This window comes from Meles meles, chromosome 13 (genome assembly GCF_922984935.1).
Source record: "Meles meles chromosome 13, mMelMel3.1 paternal haplotype, whole genome shotgun sequence".
Lineage (NCBI taxonomy): Eukaryota > Metazoa > Chordata > Mammalia > Carnivora > Mustelidae > Meles > Meles meles.
The window spans coordinates 79,998,907-80,013,434 of NC_060078.1; the positions used below are offsets into that span (position 1 = coordinate 79,998,907).

Consider the following 14,528-nt stretch of genomic DNA (forward strand, 5'->3'; position numbering starts at 1 on the left):
AGCTTAAATTCTCTGCGTTGCAGCCGCCTCACAAAATAGCTGTGGGCAGGCACAATGCACTGGTCTCCCAGGGGAGGTCCCAGCGGCCCAGAGTTACAGGGCAAGGTCTGAATGGAGAGTGTAAGTTAGAATTCTGGGTCTGGGGCACCGACCCCAACATCCCACCCCCCAAACCCCGATCCATCTGGGGGGCAGCCGTCACGACAGACAAGTCACGAGAAGTATTTTAAAAGACTAATGATGTGGGGAGCGATAGGACAAACGTGCAGGCGACCTCCCTGAGCCCGATGCTCTGAAGGCATCTTGTGATTTCATCTCTCCAACGACAGGGAGAGAAGGACGACCTCATCCCCATTTTACACGCACACAAACAAGACTAGAGGAGGCTTCCGTGGAGTTAAACAGCTAAGTATGCGGGTTATAATTTGAAGATCGGGTATGCCGTTCGAGCCCAGGCACGGCTGGGACGCCACCTGCTTGACTTGAAAAGGCAAGGGCGGGAGGCAGATGCACGTTTCGTGGTGGTGTTTGGGGTCATAATGGAGAAAGGCAGTGGGGCCGGGCCGGGCATCCCCAGCTGGCCAAGCGGAGCTCAGAGGCCCAGGCCAGTGGGCCTTCTGTGATCATGAGCTCAAAGCAGAGCGAAGAATTCTCCAAGACCTTGAGAGCACTGGTGGGGCCAAGCGCACAGCCCTACTGTCGCCATAAATCGAAGAGCTCTGACCTATGACATTCTGTCCCTCACCTTTCTGGAGCTGACACGCCCTTCGATGGGTGAGAACACGGAGGCAGCCCTGCCGGGCTGGAGGGCAGGTCTGCAGGTCTGCGATGGCTCCTGGTAGGTCTCAGACACGCCCAGCTTCCCAGAGGGGCGGGCTCCCCCTCAGGAGGAGTTCATGTCAGCCCTGTCCCGCCACCCTCAGAAAGCATTTCCCTCACTACAGTTCTCCTTCCCCCAGCATTCTCACCCTGGCCTAACACCAGAATCAGAACCTCTTGGGCAGCTCTAAAAAAACCGTGGTTTTGGGTCTCCTGGGTGGCTTCCTCGTTAAGCGTCTGCCTTCAGCTCAGGTCATGATCTCAGGGTCCCGGGATCGAGTCCCACATCGGGTCTCCCTGCTCCACGGAAAGCCTGCTTCTCCCTCTCCCACTCCCCCTGCTTGTGTTCTCTCTCCAGCTGTCTCTCTCTGTCAAATAAATAAATAAAATAGTAAAAAAAAAAAAAACAACACTGCTGTTCAGAGCCCTGCCCAGAGACTCTAAGGAACAGGACTGCAGAGGGGCCCTGGTCTCTACGGCTCCCAGGTGATTGTGAGACCCTCAGAATCTGGCTGGTGTCTCTTCCCTTAAAGCTACAGAGGCTGGGAGCTCGCCTTGTGCCGGCCCTGTGGCTCAGGCACAGGAAATCCTCAGCAAGCAGTACCCTCGGGCTGAAGCCTCCTGCCCAGACTGTGCCCAGGGCACCTGCATCACAGCGGCTCTGACTTCTGATCTGGGGCTGCTCACTGAAAAGCCTCCAAGACTTCCTCCCTGACACCCACCCCTCTCATCCTACCCACCCCACCCCTGGCTAACAAAGACACAAAGCCTCCTGTTCTCTTCCCAGGGGCAGCAATGGCGAGTGTCCACCCCTGAAGCCCCAAAGCCATCAGTATTTCCCAAGTAAATGAGCAAACGTGTCTCATGATCCAACAGAACTGATCATCCTTAGCCCGCAGGCTGCGGAAAACTAATATTTTGTTCTTTCTATGTTCCTCATCAAGAGACAGGAGGAATTATTGTTTCAAAATTCAATCACCTGCTGATTATCCTTGTGACTTTTTCCATATCCAAGGACCACCTGCACTCTTCCTTTGTATTTTTATTTAAGTCAAGAATTTTAATGGAAATAAGTGACTGCAAAAGGAAGTCTTTTTCTAGAAGACAACAGAGGGAAATGTCTTCATGATCTTGCAGTAGGCGAAAGAAATTTAAACATGTAACAAAAAGCACTAAAGGAAAATACTGATGATTTGTCTGTATTAAATTAAGAACATCTGTTATTCGAAAGACACGGTTATCGGAGGTGAAGGGTGAGCCAGGAAGTGGAAGAAGATATTGCTGTGCGTACGTCTGACAAAGGACTCACAGCCACAGTGTTTCTTTTTAAATATTTTATTTATTTATTTGACAGAGAGAGAGAGACAGTGAGAGCGGGAACACAAGCAGGGGGAGGACAGAGGGAGAAGCAGGTTTCCCACTGAGCAGGGAGCCCAATGTGGGGCTCGACTCCAGGACCCTGGGATCATGACCTGAGCTGAAGGCAGACGCTTAATGACTGAGCCACCCAGGTGCCCCCATCCACGGTATTTTTAAGGAAAGCAAACATACAAGGGCGCCTGAGTGGCTCAGTCAGTTGAGCATCTGCCTTCAGCTCAGGTCAAGATCCCAGGGTCCTGGGATGGAACCCCGAGTCTGGGTCCCTGCTCAGCGGGGAGCCTGCTTCTCCCTCTCCCTCTGCCTGCTGCTCTCCCTGCTTGTGCTCACTCTCTCTCTCACTTGGACAAATAAATAAATAAAATCTTTAGAAAAAAAAAGGCAAATGTACAAAAAACCCTCCTATAAATCAGTAAGAAAAACAATGAGCCAAAAGATCTGAGCAGGCATTCCCAAAAGAAGATATCCTGATGGTGAATGAGCATTGGTCATCTGTCTTCAGGAAAATGCCAATCAAGACCACAGTGAAATGTTGGGACCCACACACCAGTATCAATGCAATTAAAAAGACGAATCAAATGTTGGCAAGGATGCAAAGCAACAATACGGGTAAAGAGGTGTTAGCGGGGACAACCCATGTGGAAAACTCTCCCAGAGAATCTAGTCAAGATATAAATGCGCAGGCCCTGTGACCCAGCAACTCTACCACTGTGCTGACACCCAGCAGAATCTCACTCACACATACACCAAAAGACTTACACACAGAAATGATCCCAGAAGCAATATTTATGAGAGCCGAAAACTGAAAACAACCCCAACGTCCATTAACAAGAGAACAAATAAGTAAATGGGGGTATAGCCACGCCACAGAATACTATAAATCCTTGAAAATACACAATAACATGAAGGAATCTCATAAACATACCATTAAGTGACAGCGATCAGACACAGTATACCATTCCATGAATATTAAGTTCAAAAACAAGCAAAAGCAGAAGAAAAAAAAAAAAAACAGGCAAAAGTAATCTCTGATGGTGATTATCCTTGAGAGGGAACAGGGATAAGTGACTAACTGGGGTAGGAGGGAGGCCACTGGTCATCTGTTTCTTATGTAAATGATAGTTACTATAGTGCATTAACATTACACATAAGTGGAGCATATGACAATCCAATGTGTTATGCTCTTAAGATTTCCAGACTTTTCTGTGTGTGTTACACTTCAATAATAATAATAATAGTAATAATAAAAAGACTTTGCTTTTCCTGACTGCTACATCATATTAATACCAACTAAGTCTATTTGTCCAATTTTTGAAGGGGAAAGAGAATTATGCTGAGTTTAAAAAGCCAATCCCAAAAGTTACATACCATAAGGTTTTACTTCATCTAACATTTCTGAAAACACAAAATTGTAGAGATGGAGATCTCTACAGAGGTTGTGAGGAGTTAAGCACTGCGAGACGGGTATGTGGCTAGGAAGGGATGTCACAAGGAAGCCACACAGTGAAGGCACAGCCCTGTATCTCTCTGTGATGGTATTCCCATGAAATGACAGATGTGGTACAATGACACAAGACTATATGCACATATGAATACACACACACAGACAATGGGTGAAATCTAAATACGTTTTATAAATTTTGTTATTGTACCACAGTTATGCAAAATGTCAGCACCAGAGGAGGCAGAGTGAAGGGTACATAGGACCCATTTGTTTGCAACTTCCTGTGGCTCTCTAATTATTTCGAAATGAAAGTTTTTGTTTTGCTTTTTTTAAGATCCCTTAAAAAAAAAAACTTTCTCACAACATGTTCCAGGTTATTTAACATATCTTATAAAATCACCAGTTGTACAGAAGTATCACAAACTTAGGGGAATTCTAGTTTAAACTTTCGCAACATCTTCCAAACACATCCTAAAAGCCTACAAAGACTCTCAAAAGGAAAGATTCTCAACAATGCTTCCACCTAGTGCCAGATGTGCAAGATCATTCCCCACAGCTGAGTCAGATGGAGACAGCTGGGGAAAAAATGGAGATGTACAGAGGAGGGAAAGGATACCCTTCATCCCTCTTGCGTGCCTCCATTTTGAAGTTCAGGGTCTGCAGCAATGAGAAAATTGAAAATCGGACACCATCTCTAGTTTAGATCTGGCCTTCTGCAGTGGCCAGGTGCTTGCCTCTCCTCCCCGACCCCCATCAGGCTTCCACAACTGCTTGGATCAGAAACTCTCAGAAAACAACTGGACAGGAAGGAGGGACAACTGTCACACAGAAGGACAGTGTGGGGCAAAGACAAGAACACTGATGACAGCATAGGAAGGTAATTACAGTTCTCCCACGTATCCCATCAGAAAAGAGGACCTAAGAACTGCAGCCAGGAAAGAAATCAGCACCTCAGGGAAGCAAAAATATGTAGAAGATAAAGATCTGCTTGAAAGTGAAAACTGTACTGAGCGTTTGTATGCCGACCCAGTCGAAACCTGTAGATCTGAGAAAGAGCTGCAACTGCCTCCCCAGTGGAGGAAATTTGGCTGCATTTTGCCTCATTGAAAGATGAGTGAAGCACAAACACCGACGTGCTGTCTGTGAAGGACAAAATTCCACAAAAAAGAACATGAGCTATAGCTCCCAAAAGACTTTAAGCAATAATGTACCTTTGAAAGTGATTTCATGTAAAAATGAGGAAAATATTTTTCCTAGAAATTGTCCATCCTAAGTATAGACAAAATATTTAAAATAAGGCCAGGAACGCCTGGGTGACTCAGTCAGTTAGGTGTCCAACTCTTGATTTTGGCTTAGGTCATGGTCTCAGGGTTGTAGGCTTGAGCCACACATCAGGCTCCACACTCAGCAGGGAGTCTGCTTGAGATTCTCTCCCTCTCCCTCTGCCCCTCCTCTCTCTCCTTCCCTCTCTCTAAAATAAATAAATAAATCTTTAAAAGAAAATAAGGCCAAATATTAAGAAAACTACAAACCCAAAGGCCGAATTAAAACTTATGGAAGAGCCATTATTTTTAACCTGGGATCTCTGCCAATGAAGTAAAGAAAAATAAGTGAAAAAGTTTAAGAAATGGAAAGAAAAACAAAATTGCCATCATTTAGCCTACATTATGATTTGGTACTCAAATCCAAGTAAATACGCAAATAATTGTTTTTAGTAAGAGTTTAGCAATGTTGCTGGGTGTAAATCAGCATAGAAAAAAATCAACCGCCTTCCCGTATACTGGCAACAAAGAGTCAGAAAACTGAAATTAAAAGCATCACAACATAGCAAATATCTAAGAATAAATCTAGTAAAGATGGGCAAGAGCCATTTATTGGGAGATACGTAAAAAGATTTAGCAAGTGGGGAGATATACCATGTTCATGGATTAGAAGACTTAATGTTGTAAATACATTAATTCTTCCCAAACTGACTTATGGAATCTATGAGACTGTCATCAAAATTCCAAAAGTTTTTGGAAAGGTATTCGAAGATCCTGACTGGGTGATGTAAATATACGTGTGTGCTCACACACATGTGCACATGTATGTCCATACAATGAGTCAAGAATAACCACAACTTTTGAAGAAAAACTAGGTCCTGCTCTACTGGATATCATGATGTGTTAAAATGCTGTAGTAGTTAGAAGAGTAAGGTATTTCTAGCCATACCCATGTATGGGTAGACAAATGAATTAATGATAAAGAACAGCAAGACTGAAAACAAAGTCATACACATATGGACTCTTAATCCCCAACAGACAGAGGTAGCTTTGCAAAACAGCATGGAAACAAGGAAAAAATAAAATTGAATTCTGACTTCATATCATAAATAAACAAAGTCCATCCAGGTATTTGAAGACCTAACTGTGGAAAATAAACACAGAAAGCATTAGAAGGCCGTATAAAATATCTTCATGATTTTGGAGTAAGAAGGGATTTCTTACACAAGTCACAAATAGTAGCAACCTAAAAGAAAAAAAAATCAATATATTTGGCTACATGATAATTAAGAACTTCTGTTCATTAAGATCCCACAAGAATGAAAGGCAAAAAACAGTATTTTCTACCAATATTATGAAATCAAAATTCAAACTCAGAATGGGTAAATCTATAAGGAAAAAAATAGAACGGAAATGTCACCAGAAAAGATATTCAAATGACAAATCTATGAGAAGATGCTGAACCTCATTGATAATTAGGAAATGCAAACGAAATCACAGTGAATCACCATCATACACCCACCAGATTGGCAAATCCTAAAGTCTGATCATAGAACAGTTATTTAGAATGTGAAGCCTGGAGCCCACACAATGCTGACAGAAGTGAGAATGGCATGCCCCCTGCCCCACGGAGGAAACAATTGAGCTTTTGTTCAACAGTGAAGCTAAACCCAGCCATTGCACATCTAAATGTATATATACTTAGAGAAACTTAAGCCCGTGGGGGTTAGGATGTATGCACAGGAGTTTTCATGGAGGCACTTTTCATAAAATACAGGAACTGGAAATAAGCCAAACATCCATCGGCACTGAAATGGATAAAAAAATTGTTGTGTAGTCTTATGATGGAATCCCACCCAGTGAGGAAATGAAGGAATTCAACAAATATAGAACATTAATTGAAAATTATCAGGTATATATGATTGAATATACATAGCATAATTCTATTTCTATAAATTTCAGAATCAGCCCAAACTAACTTAGAGATAAAACGTAAGTGGTAAAATTATGAAGAAAATCTGTTAAAATTGGGGTAGAGGTCATCTCTACAGTGGATGGGATAAAGATGTGATCAAGAAAAATGGACAAATCTCTCCTTCTTGTGATGGTGGCACAGAGACTGGTTTTATACATATTTGCTAGAAGAACATGTGTATCATTGTGTAATTTTTCTATGTCTGCTTTATTCCAAAATAAAAGTAGGAAATATCCTACATGAAGCAGTAAGAGTGGATATATTACACAGAAAATCACATCAGTGATGTGGTAACAAATTTGTCAAGATTTTGGCATGCATACTGAAAGGATAAAAAAATAGGAACAAATAGTACCACCAATTTTTTTTGTTAGTGGGGGTCCTATAAAAGACAAAATTCCTTATGCAACTTAAAATACTCTTACCATATGATCTAGTAATTGTGCTCCCTGGTATTTGCCCAAACGAGTTAAAAACGTGGCCACAGAAAAACCTGCCCATGAATATTTATAACAGCTTTATTCATAATTGCCAAAAGTTGGAAGCAACCAAGATGTCCTTGCATGAATGAGTGGATAAACAAACGTATGCACTATATCCAGACAATGGAATATTATTCAGTGATAAAAAGAAATGAGCTACCAGCCATGAAAAGGCATGGAGGAACTTGACGTGCATATGACTGAGTGAAAGAAATGAGAAAGCTGGATACTTCATGATTCCAACCACATGAGATTATGGAAAAGGCAAAACTCGGAAGACGGTAAAAAGATCAGTGGTTTGCCAGAGGTTCTGGGAAGGGAAACAGAAATAAGTAGGCAAAGGACCCACTTATTTAAGGATTTCTAGGGCAGTGAAACCATTCTGGATGGTATCGCAATGGGAACTATGTGTCACTATACATTTGTCAAAATCCGTAGAAGGTACAACACAAACAGTGAACTCGCATGTAAACCACGGACTTCAGTTATGAAGAAGGCGTCAAAATTCCCAACAGGTTAATAATAAGGGAACCCAGACGAGGAGCAGAGATATAGGAACTCTCTGTATTCTGCCTTTATTTTTTTTCTAAATCCAAAATCAAAAACTTCCCTAAAATAAATAAGTAAATTAGCCGACATATTAACAAAATATAAGTACATAAATGGCAAAAATAAAATATATCAACAGAGTGATAATGTCTTCCAAATAAACCTTATCAAAATTAAAAGAGTAGAAAATCTGATAGATCAATTATCATGAAAGAAAGGAGAGATATATCAAAGAACTTCTGGAATGGAAAAATGCCTCGTTTCAATGAATTCACAGTCCCATTCTTTCAAACTTTCAAGGAATAGAACAGTCTGTGTTCCTGCACTGTTAAAGGTTTTTAAAAAATGTGTCAAGCTCAGGTGCCCAAATGAATGACCAATACGAAGTTTCCACAATGGAACCCATTGGTCAAGTCACTGTTTGTTCAAGTTACCTTATTAAATACTTACCCCAATCTTACAGGTATGTCCAATTATTACCCCCATTTTGTATTTGAGAAAATTGAGGCACAAAGAGATTAAATAACACGCTCAAGACCACACAGCTAGTCAACAGTGTGCTGGGCTTTGAGCTCCATTTAGTACAGTTCCAGAGTTCTTAACCACCCTACCCTGCGACATATAAAGAGAAGGTCCCTTGTCCTTCACATATAACGAGTGCTTATAAAACAACACATACAGGGCGCCTGGGTGGCTCAGTGGGTTACGCCTCTGCCTTCAGCTCGGGTCATGATCTCATGGTCCTGGGATCCAGCCCCGCATCGGGCTCTCTGCTCAGCAGGGAGTCTACTTCCTCCTGTCTCTCTGCCTGCCTCTCTGCCTACTTGTGATCTCTCTGTCAAAAAAATAAATAAAATATTAAAAAAAAAAACACATACACACAAGGAGAATACGGGCAAGAGACTGTAGAAGTTGGCATAAACCTTTCGAGAGAGCAGTGATGACTCTAGGTGGTTCCTCTTCCAGGAAGCATGAACGCAAGGGGCGAGCGAGCAAAGACATAGAAGGAGGAGTGTGGAAATGTTCACAGCCTGGGAAGAATGGTCAGTTACAACTCCACCATAAAATGGAAAACCACTTCACATCATGCCCTAAAAGGGTATTTGATGACCTAAGAACATAACAGTAACACATGAACTGAGACTAGAAGGTTACAAAGCAAGACCAGTTCAGTTTTGTAGAAAGTGTGCGTGTCCTCTACACACATACCTGGAATTTTGTTCCTGATGCATGCACGTGCACACACGCACACACACACACACACACACACGGAGAGACAAGATTGGAGAGAGAGACTCCAGATGCTGACTGTGATTATCCTTGGAAGATGACAATGGATTTGCTTTATTCCCTTGTTTTTATATCTCTTCCGCATTTTCTACAAAGTGCATCCACTACTTTCAGAGTCAAAATGTTTTGTAAGCCAGGAAAGAAATCTATTTTAGAATAGCTTCCACTTCAAGTTAAGTTTCTAATTTTTTTTTTTTTTTTTTTTAGGGTATGACATGGCAAATTCGGTTTTCTGCTAACTACATCCTGAGTCAGCAACCCAGAAGTAAAGAAGAGGATCTCGTTTCAGAAGGGCTGAGAAGACAGAAAGAAGACGGGCAGATTGTCACCGGAGCAAAGTCCCGCCAGCAGCAAGAAGCCCGTGTGCCGGCCTCGGCGACACGGACTCCGAAGAGGTACAGTTAGAATTTCTACTCTGTAAGTGGACTCCTGTGACGTTGGTTGCCCAGACCCCTCCTGGGGTCAGTTGGGTGATGGAAATGAGTGGAGCCCAAGGGTGCTCCTGAGCACATCAGAGCTCTGGCCCCTGACCCCTTCTCTGGGAGGTATTTCTACCCCCAGAAAGTCCACCATTTCCCGGGTTCCAAACCAGAGCTTCTACAGCCTGTGGCCCAGACTCGCCACACTGCCCACACGGGATTAACAGAACTCAGTTTACACTCGCAGGCAGCAGCCAGGCCAGGACCCCTAATTGAACCCAGAGAAGGCCCTGCCACAAAACCACTGGAAGAACAAAAGAAATCTCTCTCCGTTGCAAAGGAAGGCTGGAAAATCCTCACAAGACACATTTCGCATTAGAGACTGAAGAATAACTTTCTAGGCATGTTTGAGACACAGTGGAACGTGGGGGAGTTGGCAGGCGTGGAAGAGCCCTTGCTGTCCCAACTGCCCACGTCCATCAGACTTCCCAAGCGAGGCAGGTCCAAGGGGGATGTGACCCTGTCTCAGTTCTGGCCCCTCGCCTCCCCTCCCACTTCCAGAAGGGCCTGAAATACCCCCGGAGGAGATGTGACCGTGTCTCATAGCGTCTTCCAGGTCAGCCAGGACTCCCTCCCCTGTCCTCAATAGCTGTGCCAGATGTATGGGGGAGACCAGAGCTGAGCCCCCAGGAGGCACCGGGCCATGCAACTGGGGAAAGGCTCCCAGCATGGGCGTGGATGAAACTGTCTCTGCTACAGTGAAAAACTCTCAAGTGTCACACAGACACACACACACACACACACACACACACACACAAAGGGGGGTCAATCCCCAAGCATGCTACCTGGCTGACACCTCGATTCTCACCCAGCCCACGCATGAGGAAGCTCCCGTTCACCAACGTGCATCACTTTGGGAAAACTATTCTACTTCTACGATGGCGGGAAACCACGTTCCTCTCCAACAAATCCAAGAGCTTCTCCTGTGAAGGTCAGCCCTGCTCTTCTGGGTTGTGAAGAAGCCACTGGAACGTACGTTGAACACCTGCTCTGGAGCCCAGAACACTAGTGCAACACAGGGCAGGTGTTCAATAAACGAGCCTGCCAGTGTCGTCCAGTGCCGCTCCAAGTCCGGGTGTCTCCCGAGAAGAGGCAGGGGAGACTAAGCTCTCGAGTACTAGGCCTCACAGAGAAGAGCTGCCTGCAGGGATCATGAGCATGTGAGACAGGAAGGGACTGGGTCCCTGAGGAGGAGGTGTAGGGAAATGAAAGAGAGGTGATCAGGGCAGTCTTCCTGGAGGCAGCGTTTGCAGAAAAGTGAAGTTCTGAGACAGGGTGGGCAAGCCTCGGACCCTGGGATGGCCAGGTCCAGGTCACCACCTATGTCCGTATGGCCCAAGAGGTAAGAATAGTTTTGTATTCTTTTTTAAGATTTTTATTATTTATATATTTGACAGAGATCACAAGTAGGCAGAGAGGCAGGCGGGGGGGGTGGCGGGACAGGCTCCCCGCTGAGCAGAGAGCCCGATGCAGAGCTCAATCCCAGGACCCTGGGGTCATGACCCAATCTGAAAGCAGAGGCTTTAACCCACTGAGCCACCCAGGTACCTGTTTTGTATTTTTTTAATGATTACATTTTAAATGGTTAAGTAATGACATAATAGCCTCAATTTTGCTTCTTGACCAATAAACCATGTATTTATGATCTGATCCTTTAAAAATGTCTGCCAAGTCCTCTAACTGAGGCACGAAAAAAAGAAGAACCACACAGATGGCAAATAAAAGCCATCACTAACTCTCACTGAGGGCTTGCTATGGGCTGTGGGCTGTACCCTTCAGACAATGCTGAGTCTTCAAAATAGCCCTCTAGAGGCATCTCTCCCCACTCTTGTGGAGGAGGAAAGGGAGTCCCAGAGAACAGAGGAACTTGTCCGGAGTCACACAGGCAGTGAGAGTAAAGCCTGACCCGAAGCCGCCTCTCCGCCATCCGCTCGGACACTCCTCCAGTTCCCTTTGGAGAAAACAAGTGACCCATGGGCTTCGGCACAGGACACAGTGCAAGAAACAAGCCTGTCTGGCCGGGGGGGACGGAAGCAGAGGCCAGAAATGAGAAGCGAATAGAAACAAGCAAGTTCTCCCAGGTCCTCAGCTCCCAGCGGGCCCCTGGGCATGCCCCCTCACTCCTGCAGACGCGGCCCAGAGCCAAGGGGCTCTGACCTTTTAGCGAAGGCACGGAAGAGTCACATGGCAAAGGGCTGGACCCAAAGAAAGGGGAAGAGCTCGAGCAATAACTCAGCCAGCTGCGCCAGTGACTTTGGGACAACATCCAAGGTGCATTTCGGAACCTGCCCAAGCGGACGGTGCTCCTCAGCCCATTTCGTGTTCTCTCCCTCAAAGCAAAAGTTCCTAAGGGGAGAGTCTGCATCTGAGGCAAACTCGTGATGTTATCTGCTCATGTCACCAGTGTGTGTGTGTGGGGGGGTGTTAATATCTGTGCCCCCCCACCACCTTGAAAATGAAGCGGGTCACATCTCCATCTGCCATCTTGGGCACAATATAGGGGATGTCCATTCCACCAGCCACCCAACCCCTTCATGCTGCCACCTCTCCAGCAAGCCCCCCAAGGGAGACCAGAGCAGAGACACAGAGGAGGCTGAGCACAGGGTCCTGAGAGCGCCCGGCTATGGATCTGAGGTCCTGTTCCACCCAGCACCACCCCCAGGTGCCCCTGCCTTACCCCAGCCAGCGTTCCTAACTGCTCATCCCAGCCAGCGTTCCTAACTGCTGCCCGCCTCCACAGCCACAGTCCTCTCTGTCCCTTCCGGACTGCATTTCTCAGCCCCCCATGGCATCTCTGCCCTTCTGTGTCATCCCAATTTTTCAAGCTTGTTTTAACAGAAAAGCAACGTAAACAAATTTCGTAGACCAGAGTCACTCGTCATGTGCTCAGTGAATGAGAGCCACAGTGGCTGTCCCGGAGACTAGGGACCCCAGGCCCTTCAGAGAGAGCTCTGAGGCCAAGGCCCAAGGAGGAATTCTGCGTGGGGTAGCATGTGTGTGTGTGTGTGTGTGTGTCTGTGTGTGTGTGTGTGTGTGTGTGTGAAGAAATGGTCCTTGAAAACTCTTTCTGAAAATGCTTCCCCAAATATTAATAATCCCAATTCTGGTAATAACTAAAATAATTCAAACCAACCCTTGTGCTGAAGCTAAAAAAAAAAAAAAAAAAAAGACCTAAACAGAATATTTTTTCAATGTTTAAAGCATATAAATATTAACAAGACAATAAGGGACTCTGAGGCTCAAGTAGGATGGGAGTGAGAGCCCAGAGAACAGAGGCCAGCACTGGGAGCTGCCCTGCCCTGGGACATCCGGGGTCCTGGAGGAAAAGCTGGTCTTCCAGTCAGCCTGCTGGGACAAGGGGACAGAAGTCATGCCCAAGGCCCACTGGAGGTGGCAGTCTTATTACCACCCATTTGTTGAGACCCCAAAAGTCACCAGGGTTCACCAGGTGAATAAGCAGAAACACAGCCCACATCACATGTGTCTTCAACATCCCCCCCCACCCCACCCAAAACGCTGGGTCCTCCCGATGCCACAGGTACCCTGCAGGCCTGAGACTTTAAGACGGAATATAATGCTCAGTTGTTAAGTGACTACAGAAGGTTACTGTTGCTGAATTTCCATGTTTATTTTAGGACGCACTCTTAATCATACCTTTGATGGCTCTGACGGTGAGCTTTTGGTTAGAGACACAGACCCCAACCACTGCTTAAGGGAACAGAGCATTCCCTTTACGACAGTCAAGGCTGTGACATAGTGCACGGGCTCAGATGGCAGCTGACCAAGGACCCTGCCTCCAGAAATGCAAATTTGTGAAATGCCATGTTTATTTAAGCCTCTGTCCTCCTGAGCAGAAAGCCTAGAACCAGAAAATCTTGGGTTCAAATCCCCGTTTCACCACTTAGAGGCTACATAACCACAGGCAAAGGGCACAGACTACCAAGTCTCATCTTCCTTATCCATAAAGGATGCACAATGTTGATGATGACACCAGGAATGTCCACTGCACACAGAGAGGCACGGGGAGATAGTAAAGGTGAGGCCCCTTGCTTGGCCTGAAGCTACGGAGAGCGGAAGCATTTTACAAACACTATCAGCATTTGAAGAAGTGTGATCCTGGATACCAGAGTGTCACAGACAATAATCATAATGCTAGTAGTCAGTTTAGTAAGAGCTATTGCAAATGGGCCAGAGTTGGCCCAGGAGTCTAGGAGTAATGACTTCGACCATCCTAAAGTAAATAACTAAAAGACTAATACTTTTACAAGGGAGTAAGACCCCAAGACCAGCATCACGGGGCTTGTAAATGGAAAACTTACTCTCTGACTCCAGAGGCCCCGGGGTCTGGTTGGGAGATAAGAAATGTACATGCAATATACATGGGCAGCTCTGAGGCCCCACAAGAAAGGAAATGAGATTGTTTTGGGGTTGGAGTGGGGGAAGTGAAGGGTCCAGGAAGGCAACTCAGGGCTCCGGGAGATTCAGAAATGACTTCATTTGAGCCAATGGGGAAAAGATGTTGATGATTGTGGCTGCAGAGGACAGGGCGGCTGGGAACGTCTGCACCCCCAAATGGTAATGGCAAAAGAGAGGCCAGAGAGGCCGCCAGCCACCCCAGGCAGCCCCAAGGGGGATCTGTGGCTGCCAGCTGCTCCAGGGGCCACCGCCCTCCCTGGGCGGGTGATGGAACCAGCAGGAGCTTCTCTGCAGAGCCTCACTCACTCTCTCTGACATCGTCATGGGCCACGGGAACGCTGTGATCATCATTGGCAGCCTTCTCAGAGCTCTTAGTTCTCACGCCTTTTCTGTTGCTATTTTTACCTAAAAAGAAGGAGAGAGAGAAATGCCTTT

General features: G+C 45.6%; 1 protein-coding gene across 2 annotated transcripts in view; it reads right to left on the bottom strand.

Moving 5' to 3' along the window:
• Positions 1-14,528, bottom strand: part of CPXM2 (carboxypeptidase X, M14 family member 2) — a 135,057-nt gene that overhangs the window by 110,067 nt on the left and 10,462 nt on the right. For both annotated transcript variants that reach the window (XM_046026166.1, XM_046026167.1), the window contains exon 2: positions 14,400-14,498. In XM_046026166.1, coding sequence (XP_045882122.1) covers positions 14,400-14,498 — 99 coding nt within the window. The remainder of the gene's footprint in view (positions 1-14,399; positions 14,499-14,528) is intronic.